The 14,717-nt window shown below is 50.6% G+C and overlaps 1 protein-coding gene and 1 long non-coding RNA gene across 2 annotated transcripts in view; both read right to left on the bottom strand.

The window, feature by feature from the left end:
* Positions 1–905: 905 nt before the first annotated feature.
* The window catches only part of LOC125723977 (reversion-inducing cysteine-rich protein with Kazal motifs-like), a 51,252-nt gene continuing 37,440 nt past the window's right edge, over positions 906–14,717 (bottom strand). Inside the window, exons 14-21 of the mRNA XM_049000794.1 lie at positions 12,540–12,728; positions 11,349–11,471; positions 10,624–10,795; positions 8,953–9,148; positions 6,569–6,779; positions 5,078–5,151; positions 3,672–3,827; positions 906–2,320 (exon numbers count right to left, since the gene is read on the bottom strand). Of these exons, the coding sequence (XP_048856751.1) occupies positions 2,105–2,320; positions 3,672–3,827; positions 5,078–5,151; positions 6,569–6,779; positions 8,953–9,148; positions 10,624–10,795; positions 11,349–11,471; positions 12,540–12,728 (1,337 nt within the window). The 3' untranslated portion in view covers positions 906–2,104. The remainder of the gene's footprint in view (positions 2,321–3,671; positions 3,828–5,077; positions 5,152–6,568; positions 6,780–8,952; positions 9,149–10,623; positions 10,796–11,348; positions 11,472–12,539; positions 12,729–14,717) is intronic.
* On the bottom strand, positions 6,796–8,655 carry LOC125723980 (uncharacterized). The gene is made up of 3 exons (XR_007387086.1): positions 8,444–8,655; positions 7,972–8,207; positions 6,796–7,912 (listed from the first exon to the last, which is right to left on the bottom strand). It is a non-coding gene; the product is annotated as an uncharacterized LOC125723980 (long non-coding RNA).

The raw sequence follows: 14,717 nt of genomic DNA, 5'->3' as shown, positions 1-14,717 counted from the left end.
GCTACATGCCGCGCTGTCCTGGGGGCCGGCGGTGTTTACCGTGTCTCTCACCCAGGTACACAGAGCAACCTGCAACCAGAATTAACAGCAAGCCCAAGCGGCAGCAAATGCACCTTTGAGTGTCATCTTTCATGTTGTTTTGCTGTCAGAGAATACCATGTGTACTTTCCTGCCTTTATGCTGCTACTCTGGTCTGCATAATTAAGCTGGCCTGGTTATCAGCATGATGCAATAAGCTGGTCTGGTTATCAGAATGATGCAATGCATCGCTGCCCCAGACACTAAGCTGCAGTTTCAAGCGGGTCGCCAGGGCGGACACACAGACAGGGGCAGAGCTGAAAGCCTATTCCTGACTATGACCCGCAGAAGCGACCCAATAAAACATGTGACAAAGGGAGCTTGCAAATGATAGGCCAGAATATCATCCCTGAAAGCCAATCAGACACCCACAAGCTACTCTTTGTGTCTCATTTCTTCAATGCTGCTTATGATCAAAGATAAAAGTGGGAAAGAACGATGGGGAGGAAAAATAATCAGTGAAACAGTCCATGCTTCTGATGAGGCAGCATGCAGTGAAATGCGCAGTGAAAACACCTGTAAAATCACACCATGCATGGCTGACCCAGTTATTCAGTTCACTGGGTGAAACTTTGTTTTCCATCACCAGGCGACAAGCAGGGCACTGCTGTCCGGGACTCGCTCACACAGTGTGGCTCACTGGCTCCCCTCGCATCCTATCAGGTTCACGACAGCCCCCGAGAGAAAGGTCTGTTTATCGCAGCGGAGAAATCGATATCGCAAAAAAACGACCGCAGCCAATGAATTATGCAGGGGAAGGAAAGGCGAGATGGTCTCGCTCCCCAGTTGTGGTGTATCAAAGCCTAAAGAACCACAGCACACACCTGTCCTTTTGACACTTGTAATTTAAAAATTTATAAAATATGCATTTTCTTGGCATTTTAAGAAATTACAAACGCTTGCATTTGTACTAAATCACAAAGAAATACACTGTAGTTTATGCGTAAGTGCCTACATTTGTTTTTACTACATGTTTTGTAGAGAAAATAAAGAAAAATATAAAATGCAACAAAAGACAGAAACATAACAATGACAAATTTAAAAAGGACGCATTCTGCAGAGGCCCTGAAAGCGTCAGAGGTGATGGCATCAGACGCAGGAAGTACGTTAAACCTGCTGCTCCCCGAGCCCCCCCCCGCCCCCCAGCACAATAATACTGAGACACTGGAAACACTTCTTGTGACAGAGGAAGCAAAGGCACTCAGACGCGAGGAGCGAACCCCACTGACTTATATTCTGAGATGAAACACTTTGTAAATGTCAAGACGCAAGAGTAATTACGGTCGGCACGGTGATCTCGCTCCCTTAGCTGAAGGCCAGGAGAGCCCTACCCTGATTTCGCCAACACACAAACATAAAGATTCCCTCAAACATTAAAATGACTGTATTACATTATATAAGAATTTTACTTATACTGTGATATAATGTCCAAAGGACCCATGAGCCAGCATTGCCCACGAGCATCGATTGTCATAATCATTAGCATGGCTATTGTTCTTCATTTAGCGAGAACAAGATTATTTATTTACGCCGAGGTACACAAGTCATCCCTTTTTCCCACGTTAGTTTACAGGCGGCAGTGCGGCTACTTCTCTGCACTGATCTCGCTGCCGCCAGTATTTTGGACGCATGCGGCGTGGATCTGCAAGCTAAAAATGTGGAGGCCTTAGAGGGCGGGGGCACTGGCAGGTCTGGGGGGGGTGGGGGCACTGGCAGGACTGATGGGCATGCCAGCCAGCCCGGTGTCACAGCAAATGTGTGCCCAGGAGTCTGAGCCACCTGGTCTAACTGCTGAGCCGTCACACCCTCAGCAGAAACAGCCAGGCCGCCCCCTCAGTCTCCGCAGCTGGAGGGGCTCCAGCAGAAGGTGGCGGCAGTGAACGTTCTGGAACGCGGTCTCTTCCTCGCAGCCTGGCAGGGACGGAGCGTGATTGTCAGGAAATTCCCATGGTGCAGTTCATGGAGCACTGCTGTGCTGAGGCCCTGATACTGGGACGCGGGGGAGGGGGGAAGGGGGCAGAAGCAGCTAGGGGGCCCACAGAGTGAGCAGGAGAGCCAGGAGTGCGCAGACAAGCAGCTGGATGGGTGGGGAACCCGGGGTGGGGCGCGTGGCCTGGCTGATGGCGGAGACCTTGACCTCGGACATGACGAAGGCGGAGAGGGGCACGCGGGACACCAGGGTGGGGCTACCAAAGTTGATGAGTGAGTCAATCTTCTCTGCCTCCTTGTTACATGCCTCGATCTGCAGCAGGATGAAGCACGGGCACGGGGGGTGGCGAGAAGAAAACATTCCAGCGTGAAGCTGACGCTTTCAAGGGTGAAGAGCCGAGTACTGAAGTCGGGAACTGAGGCAACAGCGAGGTTACAAAAGGAGAGATGGGCTACAAGTGAAAATGAAAGTCCGCTCTGAGGTAAAGGGCCTTGTTTTTAATGTCAGAGATGGGGTGAGGCGTTTCTACACATGTGGATTGTGTAGATCAGTCACCTTATCTCGATGCCAGCAGATATTATGGGCCTGATCGTATCCCGACCCACGACTAACCCGTCCAAGACTGCTGGCCAAAAGGCTCATGGGATTCCAGTGCTCTGCAGTGATATCTGCGTGTCCCGACCGCGTGCCTGTGTGTGTGGGGGTGAGTGCGAAGCTGGCCAGAGGGAGATGTATGATGACTGGACGTTGGTATGTTATGAGGTCTAGCAGGACATGAAATGCTCCCCCGAATGTAGCCTATTTCTGCAGGAATAAACACAGATACTGCCAAGTGGCACAGTCTACAGTAACATTACTCACGGACATAAACAAACTCTGTGGGTTTATACTGAAATGTTCATACAATCCTGGACCCTTTTCTTTGGGTTTTTGTTTGACAATACCAGAATCTGGATCGGAACATCGTGCTCCACCATGAAACGTGCCAAATAGGAAGGTTTGGGGTCAGGCAAGCTAGTCAATCTGTGTTCTGACACATTCAGACAGAAAGTGTAGAAAATGAGCAGAAGCTCTACTGTGCTATCAAAAATATCGGGGCTGGGAGGAACAAGATTTCACCAGAAATGCAGCACTGCAGTGGGTCAATATGGCAGTGCATGTGTATGGGAACAGCACCACTGCAGGGCAGCAGGGAGACCCAGTGGGTAGGATGGTCATCACCAAGGCTGTGGGTTTGAATCCCATCATGGCTCTGTGTGTATAGGTTCAGTTTCCTCAAGCAGTGAAAAAAACTGGTTTAGGAGGACTGATGTCTCCTGGGCTGCCTCTAGTGTATTATAGGTGTGAGGTAACTGCACTGTAATCTTGCCATGGGTGACTCCTTCAATGTCTGCAGTGTATTATAGGTGTGAGGGCACTGTACTGGAATCTCATCCAGGGTGACTCCTGCATTGCCTACAGTGCATTGCAGGTGTGAGGGAACTGCACTGGAATCTTGTCATGGGTGACTCCTGCAATGTCTGTAGTGTATTGCAGGTGTGAGGACACTGCACTGGAATCTCGTCCAGGGTGACTCCTGCATTGCCTGCAGTGTATAATAGGTGTGAGGACACTGTACTGGAATCTCATCAAGGGTGACTCCTGCACTGTAGTGCTACTGTACCTGCAGAGATGTGGGCTGGTAGTCCACAGGCACAATCAGTACCACGATGGCCGAGTCGATGCTCAGGTAGCCAAAGATGTCACACTGGGGCACAGAGACGTGCAGTCGCAGGATGCGCAGGACGTCATGCACTGTCATGGGCCGGTTGTGATTCAACTGAAAGACAGAGACGGCGTCAGCATTATGGTAACACCGGTGTGATGACCTGCCCGCCCCCCCCCCCCCCCCCCCAACACCCCCAACACCAACTTGTGGAGAGTGCAGTCACTGCATTTGGACACTTTACCCTGACAACCGGCATTGGCCAAATGTGCGCAGACAGCAAACGGCCATGTGTGAATACCTGACCCCAATGGATATGAGACCCACAGTCAGTCTGCGCAAACATCGATTTAGCATGAACCAGAAACCGCACAGTCACTCAAGGCCATCTTAGGTAAGCGGGTAGCTAAACAGCCAATGTAAACAGAACTTATCGAAGCGGTAACCCCAGCCAAGGGGCATGCAGGCTACATACTACAGGGCTGGGAGAAAATCAGTCTCCATGCATCTGCGGGAACTCGACTACGCAAAGCCCTTAATGTGGACCACTTTAATGTCACAAAATGACAGAAGGTCCTTCAGTTATGCTGCTAATGCTTCTAAAAACAGCAAGTGGACCGGGAAATGTCAGTAGAGTGACATTTGATAATTGTCTAATGGATTTATTAATTTATTAATGAATTTAAAGACAAGTTTACGAGCAGATAGTTAAACAAATTAAGGGCTGAGAATAATGCCAATGCTTTGATGATGATAATTTTCTATGTAAGAACTGCCTTAATTCTTTGTGACACAGATTCAGCAAACTGCTTGAAACGTTCCTCAGAGGCTTTTGGTCCATGTTGACATGACAGCGTCACACAGTCACTGCAGATGTGTCAGCTGCACCTTCCTGATGCAAATCTCCCATTCCACTGCATCTCACTGGTGCTCTGCTGGATTGAGATCTGGTGACTGTGGAGGCCAACTGCAGTGAACTTGTTCACGAAACTAGCGTGAGATGCAGTGAGCTTTGTGACATGGCGGTTATCCTGCTGGAAGTAGCCATTGGAAGGTGAGTACACTGTGGGCATAAAGGGATGTCCCCACAGAAGTTCTGTTTAAAATCATGATTAATCACAGCCTGTTATTGTGACTAACTGGAAAACTGGATATACATATTTATGTTTGTGTGTGAATGTATATATAATATACACACACATACATAGACACACACAGAGTAGAAATGGACTCTGTGGTTAGATACAGCGATTATGACGCAGCAGTCGTGTAATTATAGATGAGTGCCCCCCCCCCAATCCCCAGAAAAGTGTGATGGCATTTTCACATCCTGCAGGCACAGGTGTGATGGAATGCAATCTTACCTCAGGAAAAACATTCATTTGCTCTTTATTCCACAGGATCTGCAACATCCCAGCACATAGAGGACAGCAGGCTCCTGTGGAGATGAACGCAGTACGCAGTGAGCTCCACCAGGGGGCATGGGTCCTCTGCCACACCACACCCCAGCCCAGCCCAGCCATAGGCCGGAATTCCTGTGGTGTTTTGCCTACACACATGCGCTGAGCTCGTGCTAAAACATATCAATGTGCATGTGCAACATTACAGGTCACTTGTAATTATAGATATGAACCCTAAAGATAGGAAAACCCGATCTGAGCAAACAATTGGACCTGGACAATGAAGCTTGTAATGTGAATGTAGCTAATGTTAGCTGGCTGGATTGTCGTACTGTGGATTGTGTAAACCAGAACTCACACTGGACCATGAGACAAAGACGAACAAGGAAGGCATAGGGTTAAGACTACTTTATGTCTCCAGCAAAGGAGGACAACAGTCCAGTGTTTTGACTTTTAGGGGTCTCATTAGGTAACAGTGCTAGTATGTGTGCAGCTCAAACCCTGCATGGCCGGGGACGCGATCCTGCCCAGGCTCAGTGTGTGCAGCCCTAACCCTGCAGGGCTGGGGACTCGAACCTGCCCAGGCTCAGTGTGTGTGCAGCCCTAACCCTGCAGGGCTGGGGATGCGATCCCACCCAGGCTCATTGTGTGCAGCCCTAACCCTGCAGGGCTGGGGACTCGAACCTGCCCAGGCTCAGTGTGTGTGCAGCCCTAACCCTGCAGGGCTGGGGATGCGATCCCGCCCAGGCTCAGTGTGTGTGCAGCCCTAACCCTGCAGGGATGGGGATGTGATCCCACCCAGGCTCAGTGTGTGTGCAGCCCTAACCTTGCAGGGATGGGGATGCGATCCCGCCCAGGCTCAGTGTGTGTGCAGCCCTAACCCTGCATGGCCGGGGACACGATCCAGCCCAGGCTCAGTGTGTGTGCAGCTCTAACCCTGCAGCCCTTACCCTGCTTTTATTTTCCAGTTTGAGTAAAGTAATAAATAACAAGGGGCCCTCGAATAATGAATCCCATAATATGATTTGAATAGCGTTCAGTTAATATCTCTAATTAAGAGCTCAACAAGACAAAAGCAAGCCCAGAGGAGCAGAGTTAGCGAACTGCGAGCTGGCAGCTCACAACCTGTATAAGGTGACTTACAGCACCACCTAGTGGCCACATGCAATACAGATTAACATCAATAGCATTACACCCCGATGCCAAATGTTCACCAGCTGGTGGATTCTGGGCCACATCAGGACCGAAACGCACTGGAGGGTCTTCCAGGTGGCAACTGCCGCCCCCTCCTTTGGGCTGACACCCCAGTTTTCAGCGAAGTAATAGTTAATAATTCATTTTCATAAGAGTTCCCCTAACTTAAAGTATGTGAAATATAATCTCCCAAGCTCAGAGTACTGTGTAGGCAAGCCCTCCATTAATGCTGTGTGTGGTGCGTGAGCGCCCCCCCCTGACCTGGCGGCCTGACGGGCTGACACCCTCTCCTAGGCAGGGGCGGGCAAAGAACAGCATCGCAGCCAGACTCGCCGCCGAACTCGGACACGGAGCCCACGGCGTGGCACGGCCCGGCGTAGTCCACCGCCGCGCGGTCTGAGTAGGCCTCACACACCGTGCCATAGGTCTCGCCATTATGGCCGCACACTGGCCTGCGGCTCCTGCAAGCATCCTGTGGGGGGCGGTGACACAAACACTCGGGTTAGCGAGCCTCACGTGGCCCTTCCTCATGCTGCCCCCTCTGCCGCATGCAGGCTGCAGCCCGCAGGAAATGCATGCATTTAATCAATTTAATTACATTCAGTCTATTTTTATATAGCCCCTTTCACAACAGAGTTGCCCCAAGGGGTGTCACATGGGGGCCGTTATACATTACAGCGTCATTAAGAGAGAATGATACAAAATAGGCAAAAGGGGAGACAGCAATGAAAGAAGGGAAGCTAGATGACAACGGAGGAGAGGAAGCAAGAACCTCTGGGGGTCAGAGGTCAACTGGTGGTCAAAGGTCCATCAATGAGCCGATGCTCCATTCAGGTCTGTGTGGGGTGTCTGCACCCACCCATTTGTATGAAAACAAACATGCACACAGGTGACAAGATAATGTTACATTTTTAGAAAGGCTGCTGTATGTTACCTAAGGGGGGGGGGCGTCCTGCAGCAGGAGATGCGGAGCTGGAGGAGGAGGTGGGGGGGCGACAGAAGCCCGGGGTACACTGGTGCCCCCAGAGGGGTCTCTCAGTCCCCAGCGCCAAACAGAGGAAGGGGATAGAGAGCAAGGGCAGAGTGAGAGGAGAGAGACAGGTGGGCAAGCTGAGAAAATGATGGGAGGGAGGGAGGAGGACCGGCTGGGAAAACAGAGGGAGAGAGGGAGGGAAGGACAGGGTAAGAAAGAAAAACAGATGGAGTCAGAGGCAGGAAACAGAGCAGAGTCTAGCAGAGGAGGAGCAGACTGACTTGCTGTAGCTGCCACACACTCCTGCAGGCTGCCAGGCTAACAGGTGCTGTGCCTTCATACACACAAACAGGAATGACTGGGCGGCGGCCTGTCCGTGCTGCTGCCTGTCAATCAGCAGCTGCATCGACCTGCTTAGTCTGCGGTCGCAAATGTCAGCGGGGCTGAGAATCTCCCGGGTGCTAAAGACACTAACATTCAGGAATGCCGGTAGCTGGGGGTTCATGCAAAGAACCTGCACTAAGGATGCTAACTCTCAGGCGTGTGTGTAGCTGGGGGTATAAGAAGAAGAACCTGCACTAAGGATGCTAACTCTCAGGCGTGTGTGTAGCTGGGGGTATAACAAGAAGAACCTGCACTAAGGATGCTAACTCTCAGGCGTGCGCATAGCTGGGGGTATAACAAGAAGAACCTGCACTAAGGATGCTAACTCTCAGGCGTGTGTGTAGCTGGGGGTATAAGAAGAAGAACCTGCACTAAGGATGCTAACTCTGAGGCGTGCGCGTAGCTGGGGGTATAACAAGAAGAACCTGCACTAAGGATGCTAACTCTGAGGCGTGCGCGTAGCTGGGGGTATAACAAGAAGAACCTGCACTAAGGATGCTAACTCTCAGGCGTGCGCGTAGCTGGGGGTATAACAAGAAGAACCTGCACTAAGGATGCTAACTCTCAGGCGTGCGCGTAGCTGGGGGTATAAGAAGAAGAACCTGCACTAAGGATGCTAACTCTCAGGCGTGTGTGTAGCTGGGGGTATAAGAAGAAGAACCTGCACTAAGGATGCTAACTCTCAGGCGTGTGCGTAGCTGGGGGTATAAGAAGAAGAACCTGCACTAAGGATGCTAACTCTCAGGCGTGCGCGTAGCTGGGGGTATAAGAAGAAGAACCTGCACTAAGGATGCTAACTCTCAGGCGTGCGCGTAGCTGGGGGTATAACAAGAAGAACCTGCACTAAGGATGCTAACTCTCAGGCGTGTGTGTAGCTGGGGGTATAACAAGAAGAACCTGCACTAAGGATGCTAACTCTCAGGCATACGCTTAGCTGGGGGTATAACAAGAAGAACCTGCACTAAGGATGCTAACCCTAAGGCGTGCGCGTAGCTGGGGGTATAACAAGAAGAACCTGCACTAAGGATGCTAACCCTAAGGCGTGCGCGTAGCTGGAAAGAAGTGTGAGGAATGTGCACAGGCGCCATGCATGCAGGCCTCAGAGTCATAACCATGTGATCAGGCTGGTCCCAGAATCAGAATCCTCTCCCCCCCCAAGGGACCACGTGCAAGGCGAACGGCAGCGTTACTGCCAGGGAGTACCAAGCAGCCTGTGTTTACTCAGGAAGGAAAAGAAGCATAAGGGAGACCCACTGATACTTTCACCAGCCCCCCCTGCAGCTCCTACCTGGCAGGGGCCCATGTAGGACAGTGTCTTTCCTCTTTGGTAGAGCAAGCAGAGGTTGGGGTGCTCCGTGTTGGTGCTGTCACACACTGGGTCCAACTGGTTCTTGTCACAAGTGAGGGAACGAGCCTGGCACTCGTACTGCCTGCAGGGGGAGCTACTGGTGCTACTGAGGCAGACCTTGCGGCTTGGGGTACACCTGCGGGAGGGGAATGGTGTCAGGCAGACAGGCAGATGGAGAGACAGGCAGATGGAGAGACAGACAGACAGGCAGACACACACAGATAGACAGACTCAGGTTTACACTCATATCTTTGTGGGGACATCTTTCATTTCTATGGGCAAAACCCTAATCCCAGTCATGACAGCCTTCACCCTCACCCAGCCCTAACTACTGTTACAAATTCAGTAGCTGCAGACAAATTCATTCAGAAATATTCCTTTATTTATCTTTCTAAACTGTACAAAACTTGTCCTCTTCTTATCACTGCAACTGAAATTGAATTAAATATTGTTTAAAAAAAAAATCACAAATCAAAATAATAATAATAATAAAAAAAATCTTCAAATGAACAGTTATGCTTTATATTAACTGCACCGTCATAATGCTTTTATATTGCATTCATAAAACATTCAGTACACCTTCATAATGCATTCATAGAACATTCATGGATGCATACCATTACATCCTAACATCCCTTAACAGCTGTAATATACATTAATAACAAACATTATATAATAATAACAAACATCATCATTGTATAATCATGTAATGTTTGTTATTAATGTATATTAAAGCTGTTAAGGGATGTTGGGATGTTGTACTTGCAAGCTGCTTATGAATGTTCTATGAATGCATTATGAATGTGCACTGAATTCTATAAATGCCTAATTAATGCATTATGAAGGTGAACTTAATATAAAGTGTTACCAAATAAACTAAGGCTTGCATGTGCAGCTTTTCAGCATGGTTTGCCCTATTAATAATCTTCGCTCTGGTGGTGGTGAATTGAGCTCACCGTGGTGCCGGTGGACAGGCTGAAGCATGTTCATTGTGCTATTTGTGTATGTTTTCAGTCTTTTACAATGTTTGCATGCAGTTTTTGTCTTGTCTGTGCTTTTCTGGCCGTTTTCGTTTGCGATTGCCGGAAAGCTAAAATGCTGCCACATTGCCAATTTAAGATCGAGGGGTGTGTCCTCAATCTCAAATTCGCTCCCCATCTCGAGTTCGGTCAAAACCAAAATCTAACATCCGGCATCGACGTGAATACGCAGTGACATTTAATGCCGAACTGACGTTGTAAAATCAAATGTAATTACATCAGTTTTTCTGTTAAGTAAAGTACCGTGAAGTTCTCCTAAAGTAGCGATTCATTTTCCATATCAGCCGGTTTAAATCGTCGTACATTTACATTGATTTTTAACCGATTCGCGATTCATCGTTACTTGCCTACTCCTTGACCATGTTCTGGAAACACTGATGGTTTATGGGTACCATGGCTCATCTGGGAGACAGCCCCCTCGAAGCCAAGTCACCCATGACTCTGGAGTCACGTAGTACCACAGTTTGTCAGCATATACCCACAGGAAACGGCTGAAGCGTGTAGCAGACACCGTCAGCATCCCGCTGCCCTGCTAACCCACAATGCCCACATGCCCCACACGCCCCATCACCTTTGATTCTTGGAGCAGGGATTAGGCATGCATGGATCCCTGCTCCTGCAGGTGCCGAAGCTGAAATGCTGGTCCTGCATGCCCATGCAGCGTGCCACACAGGCGCTGGGGTAGGTCCGCCCGTTTTGGGCGCACACCGGTACAAACTGGTCTGGGCAGCTGCAGGGAAGACCTGTGGGCAGGAGACGTATGTTCAACATGGACCCCGGGGGCGATGACAGGAAAGGGCAGAGGTTCAGAGAGAACGTTTGTTCTCTGATGACCCAGTGCAGCCACCTGCTGCTAAGGCAGAAGTTAGCATAAATAAGGCCTAGCTGCATATTAAGCAGATGTTAGGAAATCAGTGATACTTATTAAACAGAAGTTCACACAGAGATAACATGGTAATTCAGAGGCACAGAGGTTAATTATTTAATGTAATTATTTAGCAGATGGTTTTATCCCAACTGACGTAGAACTGAGAGAGAGAAAGATCAGCCAGGCCCTGGAGAAAGTGTGGCCATGGGCCTTGCTGGAGGGCGCAGTGATGGTGCAGCTAACCTGCCGACCTGGAGATGTGATCTGGACATCTACTGTGGATCTTACCCCACAAAGCCACACTCTGCCTCACTGTTACTACAGACCAAACCTTGAACTTCACATCAACAGAAGTTACTACAGACCGAACCTTGAGCTTCACATCAACAAAAGTTACTACAGACCGAGGTCTCCTCCTGGCTCCTCACCAGTGAAGTGCTGCCGGTCCTCCTCCGAGCTCAGCAAGCTCAGGCACTGGCGTGTGGAGCAGATGGGCGTCCCAGCAAAGCAGGAGCACAGTTGGCAGTCCACCTTGAAGACAGAGCCATGACCTGTGGAGACAGGAGAGCCACATTCTGTTCAGCAGCCAATCTGTGGCCCCCAGGCTCAATCAACATGTCATTCACACTGAATGTATAAAATAACACAAATGCTAAAACTCAAGACAGCTAATTTACCCTGAACGCTAATATCAAAGCCATGGTTTAGCAGGACGCTGGTTACACACAAACATAAAGTTCTGTATGGGAAGTGCTCTGGGTTTATATGCGGTTGGCTCTTAGAAAAACACTACTAGAGGCCTTCTGCTGTAATGTAACCACTAGGTGGCGTCATTATTGTAGCTGGATGAATTTCATTGGAACTAATTTCTGCCGTTTGAATTACCTGTTGCACACAAACATATTCCTTCCTGCTCTAACAGTACAGATGCATAGCATCCTTATAAATACGGCGACCATAAAGCTGATGGGTGGAAGTTAAAGCTTAAAAGTTGCAGATGGACTGCATCCAGCACCTCGGACCCCGGACAGTGCAGTGCAGCAGCACCGGCTGTGTGAAACAAGTAAGCTGCCCCCCCGCCCGCTGCCATCAGTGGGAATGTGATCCGGCCGCTGCAGGTCACTACAGTTCATCGGGGGGCACAAAGGGCCTCGCTGAGGGCTTTTCCGAGGGCTGCAAGGCCGGCTTTGTGCTCAGGGCCTGGGGAACAAGCGTGCCCATTGTGCTGCATGCTGGCCCTCCACAGTGGTGGGGGGGCGGGGCGGCATACCTGCCCCTCGCTTTCCAAGGCTGACCAATCTATGAGCACAGCTCCTACCCCCACCCAGGCCATCAGCGCCTTGAGCTATTACTCGGTGCTGGAATGGGTATCCCCGAGCTTGTTAATGATGATGAAACATTTCCATGGTGACTGCATCTATCACACGGCAGTGATGTCCCAGGATGAGCCCAGATGATGTACCACTGAGAAGCTTAACCTTAATCTTTGTAATAGACTTGCAGCCAGAAACATAATGAGCAAAATGTTTAAAGAAGAGAGAGAGTGCGTCAGGCCACTGGAGAAGCCCAGTGATGGAATGTGCCATTCTCTGCTGTGACGGGGGGTGACAATGGCCTACTTTTCCTCTGGCCTCCCACGACGCAGGTCTTGGAGATGTCCACACAGGGCATGTCGGCACAGTTCTCCAGCCGGCCGCTCTGGCCACAGGAGCACACCTCGTAGCAACCGGCCTTACCGCTTGGCACTGGTACCTGGATCAGGGAGTCCATGTGCACCAGGAGCTCTGAAGCCTCACCCAGCTTGCAGCCTGCATCACGCATGCATGCGCATACACACATACACATATACGCATGCACGCATACACACATACGCATATACGCATAAATACATACACACATAAGCATGTATTCACATACGCATACACACATAAGCATGTATTCACATACGCATACACACATACGCATACATACACATACGCATACACACATACACACATATGCATACACATGTATTCACATACGCAGACACACATACGCATACACATTCACGCATACGCACATACACATACACACATACACATACGCATACACATGTATTCACATACGCATACACACATACATACATATGCATACACGTATTCACATACGCAGACACACATACGCATACACATTCACGCATATGCACACACAAACACATGTATTCACATACGCATACACACATACGCATACACATTCACGCATACGCGCGCACACACAAATGCAGATACATACAGACATACGCATAAACACACACACAAACAGGAGCGCACACACACACACACACACATGCAAAGCAGCACACACGCACATACATGGAAAAGCACAGAGACACACATTGAGAGACACGTTATACACAGAATGTAAATGAAATCTAAGTGAAATAAACATTCTGTCATCACCTCCCCTATTTCCACACAGCTACGCTTAAGGATGCAGCAACATGTGCCGAGAAACATTAGCTCATGTCCAATATCAGAAGCTGTAAATGAGCAAGTATGTGTGGCTCTGCGGGTTAACCCACTGCACCCGGAACACACTGCCAGTGAGCGAGGCCCTTACAGGGGGCCGGATAAATGACCGACCCTGTGCTCCGGCCCATCCAGGGTGCAGGATGAATGACCGACCCTGTGCTCCGGCCCATCCGGGGTGCAGGATAAATGACAGACCCTGTGCTCTGGCCCATCCAGGGTGCAGGATAAATGACCGACCCTGTGCTCTGGCCCATCCAGGGTGCAGGATAAATGACCGACCCTGTGCTCTGGCCCATCCAGGGTGCAGGATAAATGACCGACCCTGTGCTCTGGCCCATCCAGGGTGCAGGATAAATGACCGACCCTGTGCTCTGGCCCATCCAGGGTGCAGGATAAATGACCGACCCTGTGCTCTGGCCCATCCAGGGTGCAGGATGAATGACCGACCCTGTGCTCTGGCCCTTCCGGGGTGCAGGATAAATGACCGACCCTGTGCTCTGGCCCATCCAGGGTGCAGGATGAATGACCGACCCTGTGCTCCGGCCCATCCGGGGTGCAGGCTAAATGACCGACCCTGTGCTCCGGCCCATCCGGGGTGCAGGATAAATGACCGACCCTGTGCTCTGGCCCTTCCGGGGTGCAGGATAAATGACCGACCCTGTGCTCTGGCCCTTCCGGGGTGCAGGATAAATGAACGACCCTGTGCTCCGGCCCATCAAGGGTGCAGGATGAATGACCGACCCTGTGCTCTGGCCCATCCAGGGTGCAGGATAAATGACAGACCCTGTGCTCTGGCCCTTCCGGGGTGCAGGATAAATGACAGACCCTGTGCTCTGGCCCTTCCGGGGTGCAGGATAAATGACCGACCCTGTGCTCTGGCCCTTCCGGGGTGCAGGATAAATGACAGACCCTGTGCTCTGGCCCTTCCGGGGGGCAGGATAAATGACCGACCCTGTGCTCTGGCCCTTCCGGGGTGCAGGATAAATGACAGACCCTGTGCTCTGGCCCTTCCGGGGTGCAGGATGAATGACCGACCCTGTGCTCTGGCCCTTCCGGGGTGCAGGATAAATGACAGACCCTGTGCTCTGGCCCATCCAGGGTGCAGGATGAATGACCGACCCTGTGCTCTGGCCCTTCCGGGGTGCAGGATAAATGACAGACCCTGTGCTCTGGCCCATCCAGGGTGCAGGATAAATGACAGACCCTGTGCTCTGGCCCTTCCGGGGTGCAGGATGAATGACCGACCCTGTGCTCTGGCCCTTCCGGGGTGCAGGATAAATGACAGAC

The sequence above is a fragment of the Brienomyrus brachyistius genome, unplaced genomic scaffold (assembly GCF_023856365.1).
Source record: "Brienomyrus brachyistius isolate T26 unplaced genomic scaffold, BBRACH_0.4 scaffold53, whole genome shotgun sequence".
NCBI classification, from domain to species: Eukaryota; Metazoa; Chordata; class Actinopteri; order Osteoglossiformes; family Mormyridae; genus Brienomyrus; species Brienomyrus brachyistius.
The sequence above is the reverse complement of the archived record's forward strand: the minus strand, read 5'-3'. Positions and strand labels throughout refer to the sequence as shown.